Consider the following 25,304-nt stretch of genomic DNA (forward strand, 5'->3'; position numbering starts at 1 on the left):
GGTCCTCAGCAAAGCTCTGGCAAAACCTCACAGCCTGAGCCAGGAGCATCCCCAGAGCAACAGGACGTGGTTTCCTGGAAAGAGGGAGCTCATAGGATCAGCTGGGGATTTTCCTGCAAAGGAGTGGCAGGGATGGAGCCTGAAGAGTCTCCCAGCAGCAGTGGGGACATTCATCAGGCTCCCTGGCAGGGAAAACTGACAAGTCTCACCCAGAGGGAATTAATGAAGGCAGGATTTTCCACCACCTTCTCTAAAAATCTCATCATTGCTCTGCTAGAACCTTCTAAAAAGGCAATGCTGGTAAAGTGGCATAAAAGGCCATTTTATTAAAAAATACATTGCTGTTGGCTGTGTAACATTAAACCCCCCCATGGGGTACCTTGCTTTCTTATTCTTGTGATTTTTCCACTGCAACTCGGTTTTTTTAGGGTGTGATACAGAACACAGGAGAAACAGCAATGCCTATGGAAGGCATTGCCTGGGCTTATCCACTGCTTCCCAAAGGGTGCTGGACTCCTGTGTTTTAGAGAGAATAAAAACCCACCCCACAGTGAATAAATTAAATAAATCAGTAAAGTTCTTCCTTCTGCCAGCAGATGAGGGTGCACAAACCCAGCGGGAGCTGCTCCAAGGGCACCTGACCCCCTTGTGAGGGTGCAGGGGAGCACTGGACCACCCAGGGGCACAAGGATACAGATCCCTAAAACACATTTTGGGGTGCAGACACAGCATTTTTGCAGTGCATGGGAGGCAAACCTACCTGGCAGCAGCCTCTGTGGAAGCCTGGATTCTTTCTCCAGGGTTTCCCCACAGGATTTGTCTCCCTCCTTCCCGTGGTGGCATCTATCCCCATGGGCAGCACTGTGAGGAGCAGCAGGGAACATTAACACGTCTTGGTAAACTAGGAACAAAAGCCAGGGAGAAGTCAGAGAGAAGGAAAGAGGCAAAGAGAGGGGGAAAGCTGCCAGGAGAAGGGGGGATGAATCTCTGAAAATGGACTCTGTTGCTGTGATGTATGCACAGGGATGGATTCCGAAAGAAAGGAGAGTAGCCAAACCCTCACAAGGATCCTCCTGAAATGTTCCTCCCGGACACAGCTGCATCTTTCAGGGAATAAAAAATGTCCTCCTGCAGCAGCCTGGAACAATTTTAATCCCCAAACAGCTATTTTGGGGAGGGGGAGGAACCTCAAAACCTGCAAACCTTGCAACAGGTTCTGTTTGCAAACGCAGGCGAATCTGGAACATTTGCCTATTCCCTGTATCGAACCTGCCGGCTGATTTGATTACTTCCCTGGAAACGCATGTGCAAATCGGGTTTGCAGCCTTCGGAGGGCACTGCCTTCCGCCGCGCCGGCTCCGGTGACTGATGCCAGCGTCTCGCTAATGCGATGTGCAGGAAGAGCCGGCGGTGCCAGCAGCTCGCAGCCGTAAATCCCTCCGTTCCCAAATGCAAAACACTGCCGTCGGAAATGCCTCACCCTGAAAAAATGTGTTAGCAACAATTCTATCGCTCAGATGAAGCGGGCTGAGGCACAGCCGCTCCTCTGCCACGCACTTACCGGGATAGAAGGAGCCGATGATGCAAGACTGCGGGGGGAAAGGGCATCAAATTGAAAAGCCCCGGGGAGATGAATGGGAGATAAGGGAGACAAAACTATTTACAGCCTGAAATGATTCCCCCTCCCGGAAAAATTTCCTTCTCATCTCCCTGGGAAGCGCTCAAAGGAGACCTGTGGTGCAGGCACCTTGGAGCAGGGGTAAATCCGATGGTAAGAATCTGAGCAGACAGTTAAGACTACACAAGTAAGCAAATTTATTTGAAGACAGAACAAATATCGTGGCAAACAACAATATGCAAATTCAGTTGAGGACAGGGGTAAATATCAGACTTTGTTTTCAAATCGATATAAAATATAGTCAGATTTCATTTTGTCCAAAAAGCAGCTCGCATGAGGGTGGGGGGTTGGAGGGGGTGGCCCTGTTCACACCATCCGAGGTGGGTGTCACCTGGAAAATGGGTTCGGGAATGATCCTGGGAGGAGATGGAGGCACCTTTGGGACTCTAAATTTCCACCTCTGTTCTCCTTAAAAGCCAATTTTTGACACAAAGCAAGGTCCCCTCCAAGACCCTCAGTGCCCACCCACCTATGTTTGGACCGAGCAGTCATGAGAATCCCAGCTGCTTTTTAGGGTTAGGCATCTTTGAAGGCACCTGCACCTCCTCTTCCCCACTGGCTCCAGTGGCTGAGCCTGAAAAGCCAGCGAGGGAGCAGCTCACCTCGGATGCCAGAGGAGTGAACAGGCCAAAATCCCCCCCTAGGGTGAAGGTGCTGGCGAGCTGCTTTCTAGAAAAACCATCCCAAAATAAAAGCAGACATAGAAAACATTAGATTGTCAATGAGGCTTTGAAACAAATTCAAGTTTATCCTTAATTTTTCTCATGTGTGTGTGTGTGTGTGTGTGTGATACAAACAGACAAGAAAGACGTGGTGGACTTCAAGCTGGGGACGGGCATGTGGTCAGTTGGTGTCCACAGGAGCACCATCGGATAGGGAGGAATTAGCACCAGAGAGTTTAGAGGAGCCAACTGAGCACATGCAAAGTCCTTTGGGAACAACGGGGCAGTGGGGACACATGGAACAGTCCATTAGAAACAATACAAGGCAATTCATGAGTTTTCATACAGTACAATACAGTCACTGATCAATTAACCCTTTCAGTACAGTACATGACAAGTAACACTTTGCACCCTGTTAGCACTAGGGAACGAGGGTTTGGGCTGCAGAGGGGTGGCTGCTGAGCTGGCCCTTCTGCCCTTGGATTTCAGGGACTGTGGATTGCTTCGGCCGCTTTCCCACCCCAGCTCAGACAGCCCGAGCCCAGCCTGGCTCCCGGGGGGATGCGCTGGTGGAGCACATTGCCACTAGCCCATCCTCCCAAATCAGGGAATCCCAGAATCCCTTAATGGAGGGGACCTTAAAAATCATCTAACTCCACCCTCCTTTTCATCAGACCAAGCTGCACAATGGTCCTGTTTTGGCCACGGGGATGGAAGAGCCATCCCACTCTGCCCTGTGCCAGCCACCAAAGTGATGAGAAAACCTCAAATTCACACTCCACCTAGCCACTTCTGGTGCCAAAACACGCAGAAAAGGGTTCAGGGGCTGCCTTCAGTCGGCCTCGAGCCAAAGCTGCTTCTTCCCTCAGGCGTAGTGAGAACAGGGTCCATTGGAAAAGTGCTAAATTACAGTACATTGGCATTTCCATATGTCAACTATTGAACAGCAAAACAGATTGTTTGAAAACAGAATCAGTATCGTACAGTAAGTTCACACTTAATTCTTCACCGTTTCTACACTTGTAACACATGCATTTTATTTCCATTAGTTTAATGCCAGTAGGACCAACATCCTCCAGAACAATGATCTAACATTAAACAAAACCTCCTAAGGAAAATATTAAGCATCACATAAAGTTTCAGGAGAAAACCTGTTAATTAGCATCACAAGGTACTCAGATTTACATTTAGGAGTTTTCATGCCATGACTTTAAAACACCTTTTGGTTAATATCCTGGGGGTGGGGAAAAACAAAACCAAAAAAACCAAACCAACCAAAAAAAAAATTTAAAAAAGGAATGTTTTGGGAAGTAATCTATTTCTCTGTGTGTATACACACCCAGGGAGACAAGCACGAACACATGGGCCAGTGCATGGGTGTGTGCACAATTTTGTTTTGATAAACTTGACTCATTTCAAGGGCATTTTCATGGGTCCAAAAAGACTTTCAAGGAAACAAACTCTAAACTACAGAAGCAAATTAAAAAATCTCTCTTGGAGGAACAGAAAAGGTCGGTAAAGCATCGCTTGTGTGCTGTAACAATGTGCTTCCCATGAGCTATCTGAAAAAACCCAAACAACTAAAAATCCTTTTTTTCCACCTAAAAGGCCCTTCCAGAGCAAAGGGTGCTCTGCTAGGATTTGCATTCAGGCCTCAAATGTGATGGGCAGGAGAAAACACTTAATTCTGCCTTCCTAAAGAATGAGATGCCATCTCCAAGGGACAAAAAACTACACCTGAGGGGGAAAAAAAGACAAAAATACCTGTTCCACATCCCCCTTTCTCCCAAGCTTATTTCCAAGGACTCGGTGAGACTGGTGGGCTTGCTGGGGTGGGGGGGAGGGGGGGGGGATTTTCCAAATGGTTTGCCTTTATTCTGGTGACAGTGAGCAGGATGTGGGCTCTGAGTCACCAAGGTACTTTCTGAAAGGGCTGTTCCCTCAGCCACTATAATTCTGGGGGCTCAGACAGAGCAGCAGCATCGCCTGGTGCTATTTCTTTAAAGCTAAATTTGCAGGGATAATTTGGCTTGGGATGGGGGGTGGGGGGTGAAGAAGAAAAACAACCAACCCAACCCAAAATGCTGATTTTATTTCTGTTTTTACATCTGTGACAAAGGATGTAAGAGCATAATACTTGGGGCTGCTCAAGATTTGGGGTTTTTAACCACCTTGGGTTTCCAATGAATATCCAAGCCCCTGAAGACAGAAGCCAACAAAACCAGTCACTACAACTGGAGCTGTTTAGGAAAACTCCTCCATCTGCTGCAACAGGAAAACCCAACACACCCATCTCTTTTTGCTGCTGAAGGTTATTTCCATGCTGGCCCCTTGCTAGCAGCAGTGAAGGAGAAGCCCTAATTCCCTTCTCTGCATTCCCACTGATCACGCTGTACTGGCAGGGTTTATCCATCAATTGTCACCGGAGAGAAACTCCCATCACGGAGGATTGCCAGAGAAGGGTTTGGATTGACTGTGGGCTCATCAAGGATGATGAGCAGCAGTCCCAAGTGTGGGTACCCTGTCATGAAGGGAACATGGGGCCCTCATACCCACCATGATTCACTTGCTGCTGTGGAAAACCCACAGGGGCTTTTAAAGGAGCAAAACCCCACCAGGTGGTTGGGAGTGGGTGGTTTGGGGCAGCAAAACCCGTATTATTCAGCATCCCAGGGATCACCATTCCAAATCCTAGAGATTTCTGACTATGTTTCCTACTAACTCTACCCTGCTGCTTTCTTGCTGGCAAGGGAGCTCTGATCCCTGGCCTTCCATATGGAAATACCACAGGAATTTAACAGGAATTGCACATCTGAACTGCCTCTGAACATGAGAGCTGATCAACTCCTAACAACGCTTTCCAAATCCAACAGCAAACCCCAGGGTTATTGTGCTCCATCTTCCAAATGGTCTGTAAATCTTTTTTACTTCAAAATGCCTTTTGCAGTTGAAGCCCACGACCAATCCCAACAGCACTTCCAGTGCAAGCACAATGATGGCTTTTATTGCAGTGGCTTGAGCACAGCCTTTATTGGCACTGGGCTCTCAGACTGGTTTGGGCTGGGCTGTCCCATGGACCCACCGGGGTCCCACACCAGACACAAGAGCTCCTGCTCTGCTCAGTTCCAGGTGCCAAGGAGATGATCTTGCACCATCCCAATCCCTTTTGAGACTTCTCCTGCATCTTTGGTGTTTTTAAAAGCCATGCCCTTGGGTCTGCGTGTGACCTCGAAGTTTACAACAACCACCACGTCTGCCTGTAGGTGTTGGTGCTGTCGTGTAAAACAAGCTTGGATGGGTAAATTCCCTACTCTCAGGTGGCTAATGGATATGTAATGAAAATCAGGCACTGGACAGTGGTCCAACACACCTCAAAATTTTCTTCTGATGGCCCCTACATAATTAACACCGCGCCTAGGAGGGGAAATAGCTGGGGAAAAGAAGAGAGTTGAAAACTCAGTGCTAACAGTAGGTACAAAAGTGCAGTGCTCTGTTTAGTCCAAAGCAAAGTGACTGCTAGTACTTAAAGTGCTAGTCCCAGCGTCGGTTTGGTTCAGTGTCCGAAACACAGGGGAAGGCGGGGATGCTACCCCAGGGGGAAATTAAAAACAGACAGCACTGCAACTGCACATGCCACACCAAAAGTGCTTCAAATCACGCCACGGCTCAGCTTGTGAACACACACGAGCGAACGACTGACACCTTTTAGGCTACTATAAAGAACAGCTCCATGAACTCCATCACTACAAACCCGCTCGGGAAGCAAGCGGTCACGGTGCACAGAAAACAAAGGACGAGCCCACTCCAAAACCAAGAGCCTTTAGGAACACTGACAAGCCTTTGCAACTAGGATACTCAAAGTCTAGCGAAAGCAGCCTTGCCCAGTGTCTGCAACAAGCTTGGCCGATGCTTATCATGCACTTTGCAGAGGCAGACTGCCTCCTCTTACACGCTATCTTACAGCTTAGCCTATTTACCTATTTACTTGTGGTCTGCTTCGTTAATTGCAGCTTCCTGACCATGCATTAAGCTGGCTTGTTTCTCTTAACCACCCTACCTGCCAAAGGACAATGAATGCAAGGACAAGACGACGAAGGCGGTCTGGTAAACACTGGTTTTCATGAGGAACAAAGCTCCAGAGAAGGACTTTGGATCAGCACGCTCCTGGGGAGAGGCTGGGAAGGGAGGATTCATCCCAACAGATGACAGGCATTCCCTTTTCTCTCGGTAAACACACACTTCCCACCAACTGCCCCATCACCCAGCCTGATCCCTCTTCACACAAAGCAGAACCTTTAGTTCTCACTGTGTTTCAGCAAGCACCCCAAAAAAATCATCACAGGACAGCAAAGTGGCTCCCCAGACCCTGCATGCATTGCCACCAACTCTCCCAAGTGTTGTACAAGGCAACATCTGGCTGTGCAACATCTGGTGCATCCAAGGTAGATGTGGATCTTTTCTACAGAGAAAGCTCTTTTCAAGTCAAAAGTACTGAGTTGCTGGAGCTGGCAGAATCTGTTGGGGATGCTGCAGGTACAGCTGCAGACATGTTTCTCCTCCGAGATCTAGCACTAGGGAGATGGTTTTCCAGCAGCAGGGAACACTAATATCCCAGGAGTGAAAACAGAGCTACCAACTCACGTCACTTATTTCCATTACTGCCAGAAAGAGCTGGATTTAATGCACAAAGAGCAAGGTTGTGCATACAGGGGATATCAATGTACACAGCTGGAAAGAAAGGAAAAGATGTGGGAGCTGGAGAAGTGCAATGTGATATGGGCAATGACTCGCAGTGAGGAGGGCAACAAGGTGCACGGTGGGGAAACACCATCATCTCAGTCCACCATCCAGACAAGAAACTTCTGGAATGATATATCCAGGGGAATGTACATAAGCATGTGGATGTGGCCATGACCCTGCCACCCAGCAAGGAACAAGTCCATCATGGGGGAAAAAGGGAAAAGCATGCCAGCCTTCCCTAAGTGATGCTGGAGCCTTGTGGGATTAAAAGCAACCACTGAGCAATAGACTGGGCAAAGAAGCATCTTCCAGGACTGTATTCCAGGACTGATCCTGCAAGACTGGCACATCTCAGCATGTGCCATATGTAGGCACTGGGATCACATTTGGTTTAAGTAGCGTTGACCTCAATGTTGAGACCAAACCCAAACACTGAAGGCATGGACAATTACCAGCCTGAAAACTCCCGTGCCAGAAGGACTCCTTTTCCAGGTCTTTTATAACACATTCTTTCCTGTCTTCCGATGGAAAGGATTTTTGGCAGATGATTTGGAAGTGGATAATAAATCTAATGCTAGGACACCGTGTCCAATTGCTCAGTAATTTCCTGCATGGCTCTCACCAGGAAGTTTACGCGTGGTGCTGCATTTCTGCTGCTTTAGTTTCTCCTACAGATACACTGTCATTGTGTGTGACACTCCTTATAATTCTGCCTCCACCTGGAGTGGCAACCTTGTTAAATTTTTAAAAAGAAAAGCTATTACAGGTTTTTTAGGAGAAAAAGCTGTCTGCTTGCCCGTGACCTCACCTTTAACCTGAGCTCCAGATTTTAAAGGCATTTATAAAACTCTGCTCCAGCCGCTGCTCTAGATTTTCACCTAAACATCCTCAGCAACTTTCCCAGTCTCGAAAAAACAACTGATTTGAAAGTTTATTAGGAGCAATAATTTATTTTTGGAGGCGGAGGCTTTTGCTGCACTGAAGGCTGCAGATATCTGTGCACTGGTTTTCAGTGGTGAATCAAGTGATTCCCAGACACAGCCTATTTCCAAGGAAAACACCAGCCCAGGCTGCTGGATACCAGAGACACTACAGTGCAAACTGAAGATGCGGGGCCATTTTTAATTCTATGCTAATTATCGCAATAAAAACCAGATCCTGCAGCGGAAGACCCATTCTGGGAAGAAATAATCATCCATCTTTCCTAGCTGTAGCCGTGCTGCTGGAGAAGAAGCTTATTTACAAAAGGCAATCTCCAGGAAAAAAGCTGTTATCGTTGCCTGACAAAGCCATATATTCTGATACCTTCTGGGGGGCTCTGTCTGGAAAATTCCTCTTTGAAACCCAATGCCATAAACCTCAAATATGGAAAAACCCCATCCTGTTCAACAAAGGGCAGCTGTAGGGCTAATGCAACCCACCGTGACACAGAAATGATGCTTGGAGATCCCTGCTTTGAAATCCCTGCTTTCGGTTTAGAGCAGGAAAACCATATGACCTCTAAATTATTTATATGTGAAAAGATGCTTTTAATAAAAGCATCAATGGTGTGTAAACAAAACCCAAATTCCTAAAGCAGACTTTCCACATTTTGTATGGTTACTTAAATGTGGATGAAAAACATCCTTTTTCCCCCCTGGACAAAAACATCCATCGTGCAGGATGGCATGAAAATGCCCTTTTTTAGTATGCAGGAAACACAAGAAGCCAAATAAAGCCATGAACCTGCAGAGTGGTTGTGAAAGGGATGAAGAAAACCCAACCAAGCAGCAGGACTGCAATCTGTTCCCGTGCTCCCTGAAGAGGCTCTCACAGCAGATTGCAGTGCCAGACAATCTTAGGGAGATGGGAACCTGCACTTGGGTCCCAGCCAAGACACAATCTTCCTCCAAAAGCTGCTTGGTGCCACCACCCATGGAAAGGACTCTGCTCCACCTTCTCCATCCCTCCTAGCTGGGTATCCATGAGGCCTACATCCAGTATTCCCAGGCACGTTCCCAGGGAGCAGCAAAACAGCTCCGGTATGTCGCCCTGCCGCAATGATGGAGCCTGAAGACGGGAACATTGGACCATAGGGACAGCATGCTGAAAGCAAAACATTTTATTACCATCGGTTAAGCTTCATAATGCACGCTTATGAGTAACAGAGAGGTTATATGGAGATCACTTTGCTCCCTACCAACTGCAGCTTCTGGGATTAAATGCAGCAGCTGTTGAGCGGAGCGGAATGGGACCAGTGCAAAGAAAAGGAGAATAAAATACATTTGAAATGGTGGGGGGTAGCTTGGCAGAAAACAGGCCCCTGACTTGAAATTCAAGAGAAAGGTGTATTTTTTTACTGCTGTACCAAAAGGCACAGTGTCCCGGACAACAGCTGGTGACCAAGCACTGCTCTGGAAAGGCACCTCTGTAACTCAATACCCACCTCAGCAAGCAGCACCTGGTATGGGCACTGCAGCTCCCGCACAGCATGGAATGTCAGAGTGGAATGCTTTTCCTGGGGACCACGACAGCTCTACAGTCCAGGATGCTTCAAAACCAGGAGCTCCTGACTAATCACACCCCTGCAGGAAATTCTGGTGGCCATGGACCACCAGGAGGATGGATGACAATGGGACATATCCTGAATTCTGGATGATTGATCTGATTCTGATCTAGCTCAGCCACAGTGCCCTGCAACGCTCTCCTGGGGTTGACTCAGATGTGTGATTTTTCGCTTGTTTTCTGTCCACTCCCATGAAACGTTTTTGACAGTAAATGCCAGCCTGGGATGGTTTCTAAAGAACACAAGTTTCTTCCAGCAGAAATTGCCCCTTCAATCTAAGATCAAAAATGCAGTTATCTTTCCTAGAGGTCAGAGACCGTAAAAAAGCTATTTTAGACCATCTGTTGAAGAGTCACTAACACACTTCACCAGCACCATCTTTTTTAAGCCCAAATCAGTTTACCTTCCAGCCAATCTTCCACAAGCAGCTTCAAATTGTATCAAACCCTATCCAGAGGAGCACTCTGCTTTCCCCTTTCCCGATATTACCACTCTCATTTCACAATAGTTTCTGCATTCAGACAGAATTCAAAGGAGAAAATGCCTGCGCTACTGAAAGAGGACTCTAGTTATTGCTAGCACAAAGCTACCAATTTTTCTTCTAGCATACAAACCACTTGGCTAGAAAGGTGGGAAGCTCTTGGAAGACTGAGAGCCTGGAGGAGGCTGGTTTTTAGGCTGAGGCAAGTGAAAAATCCCCATATTGTGCCCTCTTGCTTGTTTTGCACAGCATCTTCAGCCTCGCTGAGAGGAAGAGGCCGGCGTGGGTTTTGAACAAGGAGAGAGAGCACCTCAAGGGTTATTGCAACAGCTCAAGGACTGCAGAGGGGAGCAGGAGGGTGAACTTCCCTCGGTGAAAAGCCTGAGGAGCGAGGTTTAGGGAGGTTATCCCAGCTTTAGAAGGTGCCTCCTAAGAGCAGGAAAGAGGTGTGAAAAGCAACAGGTTAAAGTGCAGCTTGATGCTGCAGGCAGGACTTAAATGGGCACCACCTCTGCTTCCTGCTCTGGATTGAGGGTTTTCTTGGGGTTTCACACCTATCAGCATAAAACACACACTGCCAAGCAGACAGTTTTAAGCTCTCTTTAAAAGAAAAGTCTCTGTAATATGCCTTCACCAAGGTAACCCACAGTAAAAAGCTGGCAGCATCCATGAAAATGTTCATCAGGCGACTGCAGCACGTTCCTCCTCGTTTTTTATTTCTTTTTGTAAAATAAGACAGCTAGAAGGAACTTATCAGTGGTTAGCTCAAAGGGTTACCCCTGGCAGCGCTGAGGGATGACTGTGCTGACATCAGCAGTAAATGCTGCTCTGGAGAGGGGGCCGGGATGCAGCAGAATTACGTGCACACTGCATGCTGGCACACGCTGATCCCAGGACAGACATGCCTCTGGGCTCTCCAGAGAGGATGCACCAGAGGCAGAAGAGGAAGGATGAAAGAGCTGGGCTCCTGTGGTATCCAGGATAAAGCTGTTGGCACCTTCCCTCTGAGCTGTAATGGGACACACAGTACCTGTGGGTTGGCGGTCCCTTGCCTAGCTCAGGTGTCTGCTGCTACTTTGACCCAGGTGCTATGGGCAGGCTCTGGTGGTCCCTGGTCCTGGTGGCTCCCACTGCAGCAACCGGAGTCAGTATAGGACTGTAAGAGAGTAGACAGGAGCTTGGCAGAGGCACAGCTCTTATCTCCACATCTTCATGCTTTGCTGTGGGCACGCTCCTCCCACGTGCCTGAATTTACAAACCTACATCAAACCCCTGGGTCGATTCCCAAACTGATTTGGAAGCATTTGCTATTACACATGCAGAGAAAAGCAACTCTAATTACTCTGCACCCCATTTAAATGTCCCGGGGAGAATGAAATCCTGGCACTGCTCAAAGAAACCAAATTGAGGTTACACATAACAAAGGATCCAGGCATGCCACTGAGCCGTGGTGGGAAGGAAGAGCCTGAGCTCAGAGCAGCACTTGCAGCAGATGCAGCAAAGCTCATCCCTGGGGAAGCTGTCAGACACTGCCTACAAGCGAGATGGTGCGCGCCGGCTGCTCGGAGTCTGCCACCAGCACAGCTCCAGATCTGCCCCAGGGAACTGCTCCATGGAGTCCTCTCCACATGGGAGCCATCCCTGAAGGAATGGCTGGCTGCAGGGTTAAATAACTCCTGCTTTGCTGCAGTTTCACCCCAGAATCTGCCCCAGCCCAGAGGTAACGTCTGCCAGAGCCCACCAGCCATGCAACAGCTGCAGAAGCACGTGAGATCTGTGGAACAGGATCCCTGGAATGGCTGAGGCCAAAACACACCAAAACAGACAGGGAGTAAAATGACTGTCTGGGAAAAATATAGCCAGCTCCACATCTTTTTGTTCTACATTGGCTGCAGCAGCTAGCAAATGCACAGTGAGGGAGGGAACCAAGGCACATTCGGGCTTTGCACAACATTTCCAGAGGGATTCATAATGAAAGCTTAAGGAAAAGATGCTGAACTTGTAAGAAAAAAAAAGAGGTTTAGGGCCCTCAAGCCAGGTCATGCACAAGACACGAACTTGGTGATCCAGCAGGAAAAAGGGACAACACTAGCAGGATCAGGCACTGCCAGTAAAGTGAGAGGATAATGTCCCTATGCACTCAGCCATATAAACACCTACAGGGGTTTCTGCCTGTGCTGCTTTAGTGACCTTGATGTTTTGCAATCAGATGGAGCAAGAAATATAATGTCAGCTTAAAGGATATGCTCTGAGGTAAGAGGCACAGAAGTTTGGTTCACCTTGTGAAATAGTGCCTATTCTCAGCCTACTGGTAAACATTTCAGCCAAAAAACTCTTTCCCTAATTTTACCAGGATGGGGGAGATTATTAAAAAGGCTTAAATTAAAAAACTTCATCACTTACTACAGGGATGTGCACATAAACTGAGTTGTTGAATCTAGGATAAATGCTACTGCCAAGAACTCGATCAAACCCTTGCCCTCTGTTCTTGGCTGTCAGTAGCCTCTGCTCACCCTTGCTGGGACATCTACCTGGGAAAACTCTTCAAAGTGCCACCAGCACAATGCTCCACTTTTCAAACACTTTGCCGTGTTTATTGGAGGCTCGGGAGAGAGACTGTCCTTGGAGGCCGTTCAGTTCCCTCACAGATTCCTGTTCTAGGCAGCCCTATAGAGATCTCAGGAGTGTTCCAACATCTAGGAGGAAAGAACAAGCAGTCAACCCAAACAGAAAAACCATCTACCTGCTGACTGCACACTGAGCTGCATTTACTCCAGAGCAGTGCTCCATCACCTCCCGCTCAGAGCCTAAGGTCTCTGGCCTTAGATTCCCCCTGCCAGCTTCCTGGGGGAGAGAGAGAGACTCTCCTTTTCCATCAGGTACCTCCCAACCAGGCAGCAGCACAGCAGCCTCCTCCGTGCCCAAAGCAAAAGTGACAATTTGCAAAACAGCCACAGGTCCAGGGGGAACATGCAGAGAAAAAGCAGCTCCTGCTCAGCACCAGTTGCCAAGGGAAGCAGTGGGAGCTCTGCCAAGGCCAGGCTGGGCTCACTCCCTGGGAGCCCTGAGCTTTGCTCTTGTGCTCAAAGCCGGCGGGGCTGCTGATGCCAGCACACAACGTGCTCCAGATCCCCCTTGGACGTGGAACAGCAGGGATAATTGATTTATGTTCAAAATACCAGGGCTGCATTGGCACACCCAGCCTTTTCCCTAGGAAGAGGAGGGAAGAAATAGCTGCCTGACACATGTGCCCTTCTGGAAGCTGCTGGGATGAATATACATCATACATTCATGTGCAGTGGTGACACTGTGGGACAGCAGGAGCTTCTCTCTCCTTGGACCTACACAGAGCTCTCAGATCTCCTCGCACTAAAAATGTTACTAAGGGAAAGTTCACGCCAGTATTTCTGTGACTCTTGACACACAACCCTGGGAGGTTTAGGAACATAAGGGAAAACCTGTATTTCCAAACATGCTGGCACAGGGAGCTTATATTGTCATTTATTGCGCTTTCCCTACATTTGCGTTTGAACAGACTCATCAGAAAGCAACAAGAACATGACCAGGGCTAAAAATTACCCCATGTGGAAGGTTCTGTATTTCCTTCGGAAAGGATGCAGAAGAGACCTGACAACAGCCTTTAATTATGTGTAAGAGCTGCAGCAGGGAAGAAACCAAACTGTTTTTATAACTCCTCTGGAGAGCATGGCCTGTAAGGCAAAGAGCAATAGAAATAGATGGAAGCAAGGGACACATGGACTGGACAGCAGGAAAAGTATCTGGCAGAAAATAGGGTGAAATAGCTTAGGGAGGGAGTATCCAGCATGGGAGATTTGAAAGAACAGGTTTTTTCCAGGTTGTTCAACTTGGGAAAAATATGGATGCTTTTTGCTCTGTACCCAGCCCTGTAATGCACATTAGAGGCACCCTTGCACTTGGCAAATTCAAGTTTAGAGCCAGGTAGGTTCCAAACCTTCCAAATTTCTCCCTGTCTTGCTTCCGGATACCATCAGTATTGATCAGCATCAGACCATCACAAGAACTCTCGCACTCCTTTGAGGTAGGGAATTGTCATCCACCCCCTTTCAGTGGTGGAGAACACAGGCACAGGCAGGATAAAACCAAAGCAATCCCAACTCCATTATCAGGAGGCCCAGCTCCACACACTGACAGCTTTCCCAGAGTCCAGACAATTACTCCAGCACTTCACTGGTTCAAAGCACAGCTTTCAACAGCTGTTGACACCGACCCCTGCTGCACCTCAGCCCTCAGAGTGGCAGGCCCAGGAAAGCAAAGGTGGTACAAATGGTGATCATCTGCAGAGTCTTGTTAGAAACCACACAAACCCCTTTGCAAAGGCATGAGATTGCTTCTTGAAAGCCACTTTCTTTCCCCTCTGATCCCCTCCAGCCTTCACCCACCCCTTTCCTTGGCAATGGAAAAGGGCAGCTGCCGCATGGATACACACAACACTCCATCACTCATTCCTGGAGCGGGAGGCAGCCAATGTGGAGCAAGGCTCTGGTGAAAAGCACACATAAGTTGGGATGGCATCAGCAAACCTTACAGGCCACCAACAAGTGAGTGCTCCTCTGAGCTACTGCCTGTATTCGTGGGCAAGCCCAGCAAGAGCCCAGCCATGTGGGCCTCCAACAGCGAGCTGTAAAAGCAGTAACTCCACCCATCGGACACGCTTGGCCCCGGTGGCTTTGTTGGCAAGGTTAGACACTTGCAGAGCGTGTTACTGATCCCAAAGAGGAAGGAGAAGCAGCACAAGAGAAGCACCCTGGTCCCTGGAGAGTACAGCATTAAGATCCAGGCTCTGTGTCTCCTTCCCCAGCTCTGTGGGACTCCAGTGCTGAAGGTGCTGCCTATTCCTCCTACTAGGGATACAACCATCACCGTGCTCTATGATTCCCCGGAGCACGCATCCTGTCCTCGCTTCCCTCCGCCCCCTCCTGCCTTTTCGTTCCTCTGCCTCGGTGGGAAGCGCTTATCTCTGCTCTTACTCCCCCTCTCCCTCTGCATCGTGCCAACAACATGTGCTCCCAACAAGGACCAGATGGGAATACTTGTAAGAGCCTGGGGTTAACCCGTGTCTTTTATCCCACATACTCTCTGCTGTTTTGAAATGCAGATTCTATTGCAGTGTAAAGATTTAAGGTTAGTAGTAGAGTATGTTGATATTGCTTGTGAAACCCATCTCGCTCCTATTGCACGCTGATCATCTCCAGTACGGGAAACAGAACAGACAGATAGTCTGTTTAATGTCTCCAAGGGAAGGACCTATTGGAATAGGGGGGAAATGAGTATTTGCAATATGCCCGTGCATATCCATCTCTAATACTCCTCTCTCCCTCGCCTCTGCGTTCATTTGTGCCCACACATGAATTCACAGATGTTGTGCCAGTGGGGCTGGGCACAAAGCCTCGGCTCTCTCCGGCTGCCAGCAGCCGTCACCAAGGGCCATCTTTGCCTCCAATTAATCTCTGCGTGGCAAACGATCAGGACCAAGAGCAGACGCAAACTCCTGCTTGCCGGATGGATTTCCCCCACTGTGGTAAGAAATCCATCCGATTGTCTGTGTGTCCAACCAACACCTCCAGGGCAGGAGCTGTTACCCCTCCCAGTTCAATACTGGTGTGTTGGATGGCTGTAAAACCCCCAAAAAGACAAAATATGCCTTTTAAAGTTTCAGATCTGTGCAGAGCTAGTAATTTCCATGTGCCACGCCAAGCGTTTCTGTGCAGCCTAGCAATTAAGAAGATGAATTAGCAAGTCGTTAATGATGGTTTTACTGGGCGGGGGGGGGGGGGCAGCCAGGCCCATGGAGGCCAGGCTGGTAGGAACACCACCACATTCCCCACATGTGAGAAAGCCAGCAGGCACCTGCACCTTTCCAGAAGTTGGTGCACACGAGAGAGCCCCAAGGCTGCAGGTCCGGGTTCCACGTGATGCCTCCCTCCGCACGGGGAGGGAGCGATCCAATTACATCCATCACAGAAATGCCAAAACGACATCCGCCTTATAAAACCTCAATTTACGCTCTGACATTTCTGGAAAACCAATTTTTAATCCATGTCATCTATCAGGAGTTCTTGATATTTTACTTCACCTCGATGCTTTATATATACTGTTGCCTTTATTGAGGTGCAGGTGGGGAACTGAACACAGGCTGACAAAATATTAGGAAGAAAAATTGATGTCAGCCCATAAAGGCTTCCGCAGGTTTTGGAGGAACAGAACAGCAAAAGATCTGGCTTTAGCTTTTTCCAAATCCCCCAAATCCAGAAGCACCTTCTCCCCTAGCTGGGGCTCTTTTCCTGTGGCCATGACAGCCTTGCTTGGGTGTAGCTTATGGTGCAGCCTTTAATTCCATTCCTTCTTGAATAAACTCTTAATTTCAAACACAACCTTTACATGAAAGCAAAGGAAGGGAAAGGTGAATTTTAGACATCACATCATGTTAAATCATTAAAAATAAAGGGCAACTTAATTTTGGAGTAAGCAGCATAGAAACTTAAACAGAAGATCTAATTTCTTCAGGAATTCTTTAATAAATCGCATATATCTAGCGTATGTACAGCAAAAGTGGGAATGCCATGAAACTGAAAAGGCTTATAATTTTTGACCTGGTGCAAAATCTGCCCAGTGAAAATACACAATAATAAACTCCTTTCTACTATAAAAATTACTAGAATTGGAAAACAGGACTGCAAGTCACACAAGCAGAAGGCTTCCTAATCACCAGCAGCTCACTTCCCTGGGAGTTTAGGTCACTTCAATAGGCCATAGGGGAAAAAAATGATGCAATTATCAGACTAGGACATCTGTAGCTGAAAAACAAAAGTGCTGACATTGATTTTGGTAATTGCTCGGGGGTTCTTTTTTGTTCAAAGGACGTGATTATAATACTTCTGCTTGGGATTTTATGAACATGGCAGTACAGATTTGCAGAGCCAGGGGTTGTAAAATGGCACACAGACATGACGTGGCCGGCAGCTGCCTCTTTACAGCTCTCACCTCTCCTCAATGACGCCTCCAAAGAAGAGCTTTGCCTTCTTTTAACAACGCTTCCCCTCGCAGCCCCGCTGAAAACCTACAGGATTCTTCCGAGGGCTGCGGCCAGGAGCTCGCGCCCAGCCCTGGGTGGAATAACACGTTTATCCAGACCGGTGGCGGGAGCAGACGTCCCCTCCTCAGACTGCACTTCAGATAAATAAGGTTATTTCGCTACGAGCTACTACAGGCTACAATATACTCACATAAATATAGTAATGCCTATACGTGGATATGAATCAGTATATATCGGATACAGATAAGAAACACGACGACGAGTAGATACCAATAACCACTGCAGCTTCTCGCTGGGTAAAGTCCACCGTCCATCCAGGCTGCATGCAGGGAGCCCACGAGGGAGGGTTCTGCCCTCTCCACACCAGTGCAAAATGCTTCCCAACCCTTCCATAGCTCTGTACTTTACCAGGAAAGCCGACTCCGTGGGCCGGACCCAACACAACGTCCCCCCAGCTGCAAGGCAGGGGAAGCCCCCCAGCCCCTTCCATCTGGGATAAGCTTTGCAGGGACCACCTCGCCTTTGGTGCCAGCAGCAGGGAAAGCCAGGTACGGGGCAGCTGCTGGACTTGGTTTTGTCAAGACTACAAGAGCAAAGCTTGGCATTAAGCCTCAACAGCAACAAGGGCGGCCCAGTTTGCAGAAGGGGCGAGGAGCCGCTGCAACGGCGGAGCTGAGGGCGCTCAGCAGCTCTGCAACATTGCAATGTAAAAAACCAAATCATCATCCCACTCTTGGTGGTTTGAGAGGATCCTCAATACAGCACCTGTCCTCCTCTAACATACGAGTGGAGCTGGACCGAGCAGGATCAACAGGTCTCTAACGTGTGCATGCAGGAGACGGCTTCTCTCGGCATTAGACTACGTTACCAAAGCATCCCCTTACCGGAGCGGGAGCAGAAATGTGCTCCTAGCATTATTTACACAATATAAAGTGCATTAGGATTTAATAATTCAACTGACAGACTTTCTGCCGGGACCATACAATTTTGAAACAGAGGTGAGGGCTTGAATAGGAAATTCTCTCATGAGAAAAAGAGGTTCAGACCGGTGCTCTTCACCCTGTCCTCCTAAGGATTGTTTTTGGCCGTTCTTTCTAGTGCAAATAAGCTTGTGTTTTCTCAAGTTTAAGGGACATGGCAGTTTCAGGGCGTCAGGAACGAACACTTAAAACACATCAGGGATTCAGCATTCCGGAGCTTCTCGCCGGGCCCTCCTGGGCGCCAGCAGCCCACATGGTCACTGCTCTGGGAAGCTGAGGACGCACTGCCAAAAATACAAAGGAACCCGTTTCCGAATCTCACCGTTCAAGTCTTGCATTGCTACACTCCAAGTGCATCCCTACTGCCCTCCAGCCCAACATCCACTTCCCATCGCCTGGAGAGCTGTCTTCCCCCAACCCAACACTGGTGCTTCCCGTGGCAATGGAAACCCAGAGCCACTGCTCTACCCATGAGTGATCAGCAATGAACGTGAAGATCCCGAGCCAGGTTTGGATACTAAGGTGCATCCTGTGCCAGGGGAGTAAATGCATGAGCGGATCCTATGGGATACCTGCGTGCCAGAACCAAGGTTGGCCGTCGCTGGATTCCTGGGTGACATTTACAACAAACTAATGGCATTGGAAGGCCAATTCACTAACAAAAGATAAAGGGATTTTTTAAAAAATGGGCAGCAATAAGGAAAGCAATTTTGCATCCTTTGTTGCATCTTTTAAAACGGTGAAGAAAACATCCCTTTCCAATCACGAGTAATTTCCTCACCAACGCTACAGGAACATGGGGAAGGCATGAGCACTTACAACACATGCGGCCACTCACGCTAATTCCAACCCAGGAGCTTTTACAATCCCTTGAGGCAAAGGCGGGCAGGGATGGGAGATGCCGAGCACACACAGAAACGGGAAGGAGAGCATAAAAAGTTCGTACATTCATAGCTCTGGTTTGTTGGACTAGAAGTGAATTTTTTTACCTCAGGCACTGTGACGGGCAGCAGCAGTCAGCGATGCGCTAATGTACGCATCAACTCAATTCATTAAATTCTGGTTTCACACCATAACAGGATGTGGAGTTCTTTTAACGTGGGGTTTGGTGGGTTATTTTTTTAATTGACCTGTTAAAACCATTGGGACGAAAGCCGTGAGAGCACCGATGAACCAGGACCCCGCACAATGCCCGCTGATTCATCACGGTCCACTGGCTGTTCGAGAGATGGAGCGAGAAACCTCTTCCAGGTTTGAAAACGGACCTGAAAGAGCAACCTATGGAGAAAGGGATGGGAGTTTTTGACACTAAGCCAAAGGCTTGGTTGCTGTAACTGCTATATGTGGTTTTAAAGGGGGAATCACCTAAAACAGTGAAATTAACTTTCTTACTTCTTGTCACAACTGTAACATTTTCCTAAAGGTTCTTTGGTGACTTTGGTGCAAGCTGTTATTTTTTTTCTTTTTTTTTTTTCTTTTTTTAAAGTTAAAACAGATTGACTAGTTTTAGTACCCAAACTAAAATCCAGATTATCCTCTTGGTTCCCAACCCTGTCTCCCCAACCTTTCTCATTATGACATTAACAGGCAACAGCATTCGGATTGAGCGTGGCCATGCAGTGTGCAGGTGGCTCCAGACTCAGAGTGGTGAACAGTCTGGTTGGAGATAAAGATATTTCTCAAAAGGTTAAAAAATAAAACAGGTCATGGCTGCATGGAAAAACAGCTGGTCCACATGCACACTAGGCCACTCTGTAATGAAATAATTTGAGTGATTACAAATATCTGATCAGACATGGTAATGCCTGCTTAAAACAATCTCAAAGGTGAGCAACGCGCTACTACAAGTACCTGGAGCTCAGTCAAACTCCCGCTGGTTCAGGGGGAAGGAGCTGGTTGCCCAAAGGCTGGACAAGCCCCTTATGCTATAAATATTCATGTTTTAAGAAACACAGATCCTTTCAGCAACCTCCCAACCAGGTAATTGCACACATTCTCCCTCCAGGCAGAGAGTTAATATCACGAGATTTAAAATTACATCACAAAGACTCCAGGATGACAGCAAAACCTTGGGGCGGGCAGGCGAGATCGGGACTGGAGCGGCTCAAGGACAGCTCCAGCTCCGAGCTGGAGGGGGAAGGTGGTGATGGCAGGGCACGGATGTTGTCTCCCCAGTACCACCCACAACCAGCACAACAGAAAACCCAATGGGGCATCCACCACAGCTCCAAAATGCACCACGGGCGAGCGTGACAGAGATGCCTTTCTACACAAATCCAGTGGTGCACCCAACACCCCAAAGGTCTTCCAATGGCAGGAGGAGGAAAACACCCGAAGGCTTTCCTCGCCCAGGTCACATCCCAAACCATGTCAATCTGGGAAAGGAGCCGGAAGCCTTGGCCACGGCATTCCTTCCACCTCCCAACACCCGTTCCATGCCTAATACAAAAATACCTTCTGAAATTTCGGACAAAATGTATTTAAAAAAACCAAAAAAAATCACCAGCCTCTAAGGGGCAGAACACGGAGATGAGGAGTGGGTTATCATTCACTGCCATTAATTCAGGAGGCTGAGCACTCCGCTGCCCTGGGGTACTCAGGTGATCTGGTCAGCACAAAACTACAGGATGAACGACAGCTCTTCCGCCCTTCACCGGCACGTGACTGAGGTCTGACGGGTTATCAGGACTTTACCCATAAACAGACTATCGTTTCCAACTCAACAACCAGGAGATGTCAACTTTTAAACCTCTCTCCCTCCTCACACACAGACCAGAGATTCACGTGGAGCTGATTTTTGCCATAAATGCTCTATGACAGTGCTGCTCGGCCTTCGGACTGGGCACGGGCAGAAGCCAGTCCTGAAAAATTGGTGATAAGCAGAAACTGATACATTTCATGGTAAGGTTCAGGGCAGGGGTACTTTTGTATCGTGTTTAAGTGCAACACAAGCCTTTTCTAGACTATTTAAAGGTCAGGGTGCCGGATTTTGTTTGTGCTGATACTCGTACTTCCACAGTCTCCAACACTTGAAGCAGCTGACTCATACGGACTCAGGAGGTTGGTCCTTTTCTAAGACACACGGAGATGTTTTGGGCATAGTTTAACATGATAACCAGACTCCTATAACATTATGTACTGGAGTTAGCAAGAACTACCAGAAAAGGACTTTACAAAAAACTGGGGCAACTTGGAATTACTATAGGTCAGTCCCTCTCACCAATTTCTGCTTGCTTTGTTTGGTTAATCGTCCAATGCACTCTATTCCAGACCCTCTTGCTCTTCACCACTGTCCCCTCTGGCATCCATTCTTTTCTCTTTATGGCTGTTGTAAATTCTCCTCATCTCTTCTTCGTACTTGATAAAATTTTCCCCGAACCGTGTCCACGCTTTGTAGGGAACTGTGATGGTGTTACGGTAGGGCGGCCTCACCTCACTTACCTTCAGGAAGATGCCGTACCTGTTGGATCCCACGTCGAAGTAGAAGCGTTTGTTGTCCACTCGGAAGGAAGTGCCCTCGGGCAGCTCCGGGGGCTCCTCACCTCCCCCACGGCGATCCTCTATGTCCCCCTCGCCATACTCTTCAATCAGCTGCACCAAAGCATCCCTGAACTCGATCATGCCTTGTGCTGGCAGGACGATCGTCTGCTCCTGTCCCAAGCCGTGGCCGAAGTAGCCCATCATGCCAGGTCCCCTGCTCATGGTCTGCCTAATCCGCAGGAAGCGCCCGCGCTGGTTCTCCTTCAGGTCCAGGTAGTACTTCCTGTTGTCCCTCTCGATGTACTCCGTTTTGAGGACGCTGTGAGGAGGCTCTTCAGAGCCCACGGAGGCCGGGGGCGAGGGCGGCGGGTGCTGTGGCCGCCTCCGGGGATGCTGCTCCTTGTCATTGCTGTGCTCGTGCCGGTGCCCATGGCTGCCCTTCAGGCCCAGGTGGGCATAGTGCTCGATGAAGTCCCCCAGGCAGTCCTTCAGTTCAGCGGCCACCGACAGGGAGAGGGTCAGCTTGCTCTTCCTGATATTGTCCTGCCTGCCCCTTCCTATCCAGACCTCGGCGATCTTCAGGAAGCGGCCACGGGAGCTCTGTTTCACATCCAGATAAAACCGCTTCTTTTGGATGTCCACCCTCTTGGAGGCCAGCTCCTGGATCTCCATGCAGCTCCCCTGGGAGGAGGCCGGGTAGTGGTACTGCTGCTGGGACTGGGAATAAATGTTCCTGTGCAGGCCAGAGCCTCCCAGGTTCCTTCCTCCTCCTCCTCCTCCTCTCCCTCTTTCCATCTTTACCAATCAGCTGGAAATAATACACAACAGAGACACAGATAACAACATCAGCACCAGGGGCCTGCTCAGCTCCTCGGCGGCGGCTCCGCTCGGCGCCGCTCTCCCTACAAAGGCTCCTGCATCCCTCTCCGCTGCCACTGGCACGCAGCATCGCAGCCCGAGGAGCCCGGGCGCTCTTCCCCTCCCGTGCTCCGGCTGCCGGACAAGGGAGCCTCGATTCCAGCGGCGCTCCCCGGCAGCACTCCCTGCCCTGCAGCCCCCCTGTCCTGCCCCTGTGGTACCACAGACCCCCCAGCTGCCCCACGGGGGTGGGTTATGGTGCCCTGTTTCGGGGAGCACTCACCCCTCTCCCCGGGCTGCGGCTCCCCTCTGCAGGGTCTATCCCCGAGCCGCTGCCTTCCCCCTCCATCACCCTCTCTGCTCTTCCTCCCAGGGCACGGGGGGTGCACTGGGGTTTCCCCCAGCACTGCTCTCCTGTCCCCCGCTACCCACGGAGCCCCCCCGCCACTGCATCTCCTGCCTCAGTGCCCCCCAGCCTCCAGTTCCTTCCCCCCGGTAGTGCCCCAGTGCCTCTCTGGCCCCTCACGGCCCCGGTACCGGCCCTTGGTGCCCTCAGAGCCCTCCAGTGCCCCCAGCACTGCCCCGGTAGTGCGCCCCTGGCCCCCAGCGCCCCACTACTGCCCCCCCAGTGCTCCCCATCACTGCACCTCCTGCCCCAGCGCTCCCACAACTTCACCCCTTGCCCCCCAGCGCCCCAAAAGTGCCCCCCGGCGCTCCCGGTACTGCCCCCTGGCGCTCCCAGTACTGCCCCCAGCGCCCCAAAAGTGCCCCTAGCGCTGCCAGCGCCGCCCCCGAGCGCCCCCCGTGCCCCAGCGCGGCCCCCCCAGCGCCCCCCGGCACAGCATCTCCGGCCCCATCACTGCCCCCCACAGCCCCCCGGCCCCTCCGCGCCCCCCAGTGCCGCGCTCCCCCCGCCCGGTCACTCACCCCGCAGCGCCCATCGCCACCGCTGCCCTTCAGCTGCCGCCGCCGCCGCCACCGCCCGCAGCCGGCGGCCCCGCCACCCCCCCCCCCCCCCGCCGCGCAGAGCCACGGGCTGGTGCTCCGCCCCGCCCCGGCCCTCCCCGGCCCGCCCCGGCCCCGCCCGGCCGAGATCGGCGGCAGCGGCGGCGGCGGCAGCGCGGGGGGCGCCGGGGGGTGCGCGGCCCTTACGGCGGCGGGACTACAACACCCACAGTGCCCCGCGGCCGCCGCGGCAGGGTGCGTGCGCGTCACCTCGGGTAACCCGAGCCGAGGCGGGGCGCTATCAGTGGCGTATTTAGGGAGCGACGCGCCGTGACGCGTAATGTGCGCTCAGTCTCCGTGAGGGCGGCTGGCCGCTCCCAGGGACCGGAGCGCGGGGAGGCCGCGGCGGCCGAACGGGCTCGGAGCCCCTGCGCCGCGCTCGGAGCTGCTGCCGGCCTGTCGCGGGCGGCGAGGGGACACCGGCTGAAGCGGTGAGTGCGCTGCTGGTGGGTCTGGGAGCACTGGGGCACAGCAGGGCAGCCGCTCCCAGGGGGGCCCCGGCGGCCTGCCCAGCGCTGAGGGTGCTCAGTGTTCGTGTGGCAAATCAGGCGTGTTAGCCGTGGCTGTTGTCGTGCTTTAGTGTAAAAATGCTTTTTGGTTTTGAAATGCGGGGAGATGTTGGTTGTGCTGCTGTACACCAAGGGAAAAGTCTGCTTAGCCTTGAAAATCAATTGAAAATGAAAATATTTTCATAACCTTGTTCAGGCCTGATGATAGTGACAGCTGACTTCCACATGAGCTGCTGACTGTTCTGATTTCTTGTTATTGTGTTTATTAGTCCTAGAAATGGATGTAGTAGCTGGCTGTTCTGGTTTCTTGTTGTTCTCTTTATTAATCCCAGAAATGTGCCAGAAATGGATGTGGTAGCTGCTGGCCTGCGGGATAAGTATCCCCAGTGGATGCTCACAGAGAGCCAGGAGGAAGCTTCCTTGGGGCACAAAAAGGTGGGTCCTGGCTCACTGCAGAACAACCCAGCTCTGGGCAGTGTGTAAATGTTCAGTATAAAAATGCCCACGAGGAGGGACCATCCCTGAAACAGCTTCACCAGTTAGGTAATTAATTAATTAATGAGGGAGGGGGAGAGCAGAGGGTGCAGTTCAGCAGCTTTTATTCCACCAAGTGATATAAAATATATAATTATTTAGTTAGATAATTAATTAGTAAATATATCATATTTATATGTAATATAAACGTATAGATATAATGTCTATGGTTATATAAATATATTTTTTATATAATATAAATAATATAGTAATATTTATATTAGTAAGTATATAAATATTTAGTTAGATAATTTATTATCTATCTGTTGATAATTAATATATAATTCATTATCAATAGTTAGATAATTGATTAATTATTGAGGGAGGGGGAGAGCAGAAGATGTAGTTCAGCAGCTTTTATTCCACCAAGTGGGAGTAAATGATTAGCTGATTAGTAAGTGGTTAGTAGCTTGGATATTAAAAGTTATCAGATGAAACAACAGTAATTTTGACTTTTTGTTCACTAGAGAAGCTGCAGTAGGAGCCTATGTTGTTTGATGAAGGGTGTCACCACTGCACATGAATGTTTTGATTAAGGGGCTGTGTTACCCTGGCTGGGATGGGTGTCCCTGGTGAGGAGGGGAGTGGTGGATAACCAATCTCTCCCAAATTTGCTTTCTCAGAAGCCTGGTTCCCAGAGGAGTGTTCTGGAGGATGGGCTGCCTTTCCTGGAGTTCTCTGGCTCTGTTGTTTATAGCTATGAAGCCAGTGACTGCTCCCTCCTCTCAGAAGATATCAGGTAACAACTCACACTCAC

The 25,304-nt window shown here is 49.7% G+C and overlaps 2 protein-coding genes across 13 annotated transcripts in view; one reads left to right on the plus strand and one right to left on the minus strand.

Annotated features, from left to right (window-relative positions):
* Nucleotides 1–1,791: 1,791 nt before the first annotated feature.
* On the minus strand, nt 1,792–23,532 carry PURG (purine rich element binding protein G). 2 transcript variants are annotated; one of them, XM_071431290.1, is made up of 3 exons: nt 23,427–23,532; nt 21,603–22,449; nt 1,792–19,439 (listed from the first exon to the last, which is right to left on the minus strand). In XM_071431290.1, exons 2-3 carry the CDS (start codon nt 22,434–22,436, stop codon nt 19,365–19,367), a joined length of 909 nt encoding a protein of 302 aa, XP_071287391.1. In that variant the 5' UTR covers nt 22,437–22,449; nt 23,427–23,532; the 3' UTR covers nt 1,792–19,364. The 2 variants fall into 2 exon arrangements, with proteins under 2 accessions (XP_071287391.1, XP_071287390.1); XM_071431289.1 differs by having other exon boundaries at nt 1,792–22,449.
* A 198-nt stretch (nt 23,533–23,730) lies between these two features.
* Nucleotides 23,731–25,304, plus strand: part of LOC139592008 (general transcription factor IIE subunit 2) — a 49,188-nt gene continuing 47,614 nt past the window's right edge. For 4 of the 11 annotated variants that reach the window (XR_011679840.1, XM_071431292.1, XM_071431294.1 and 1 more), the window contains exons 1-3: nt 23,768–23,935; nt 24,346–24,448; nt 25,171–25,286. Coding sequence is in view for 8 of the 11 variants with exons in the window: in XM_071431292.1 (XP_071287393.1) it covers nt 24,359–24,448; nt 25,171–25,286 (206 nt within the window). In the remaining 3 variants the exon portion in view is untranslated. Of the gene's footprint in view, nt 23,936–24,345; nt 24,449–25,170; nt 25,287–25,304 lie in introns of all 11 variants that reach the window. The other 7 variants (XM_071431291.1, XM_071431293.1, XM_071431299.1 and 4 more) reach the window with 6 other exon arrangements.

The sequence above is a fragment of the Agelaius tricolor genome, unplaced genomic scaffold (assembly GCF_023055355.1).
Source record: "Agelaius tricolor isolate 1412-34295 unplaced genomic scaffold, bAgeTri1.0.p SCAF_8, whole genome shotgun sequence".
Taxonomy (NCBI): Eukaryota; Metazoa; Chordata; class Aves; order Passeriformes; family Icteridae; genus Agelaius; species Agelaius tricolor.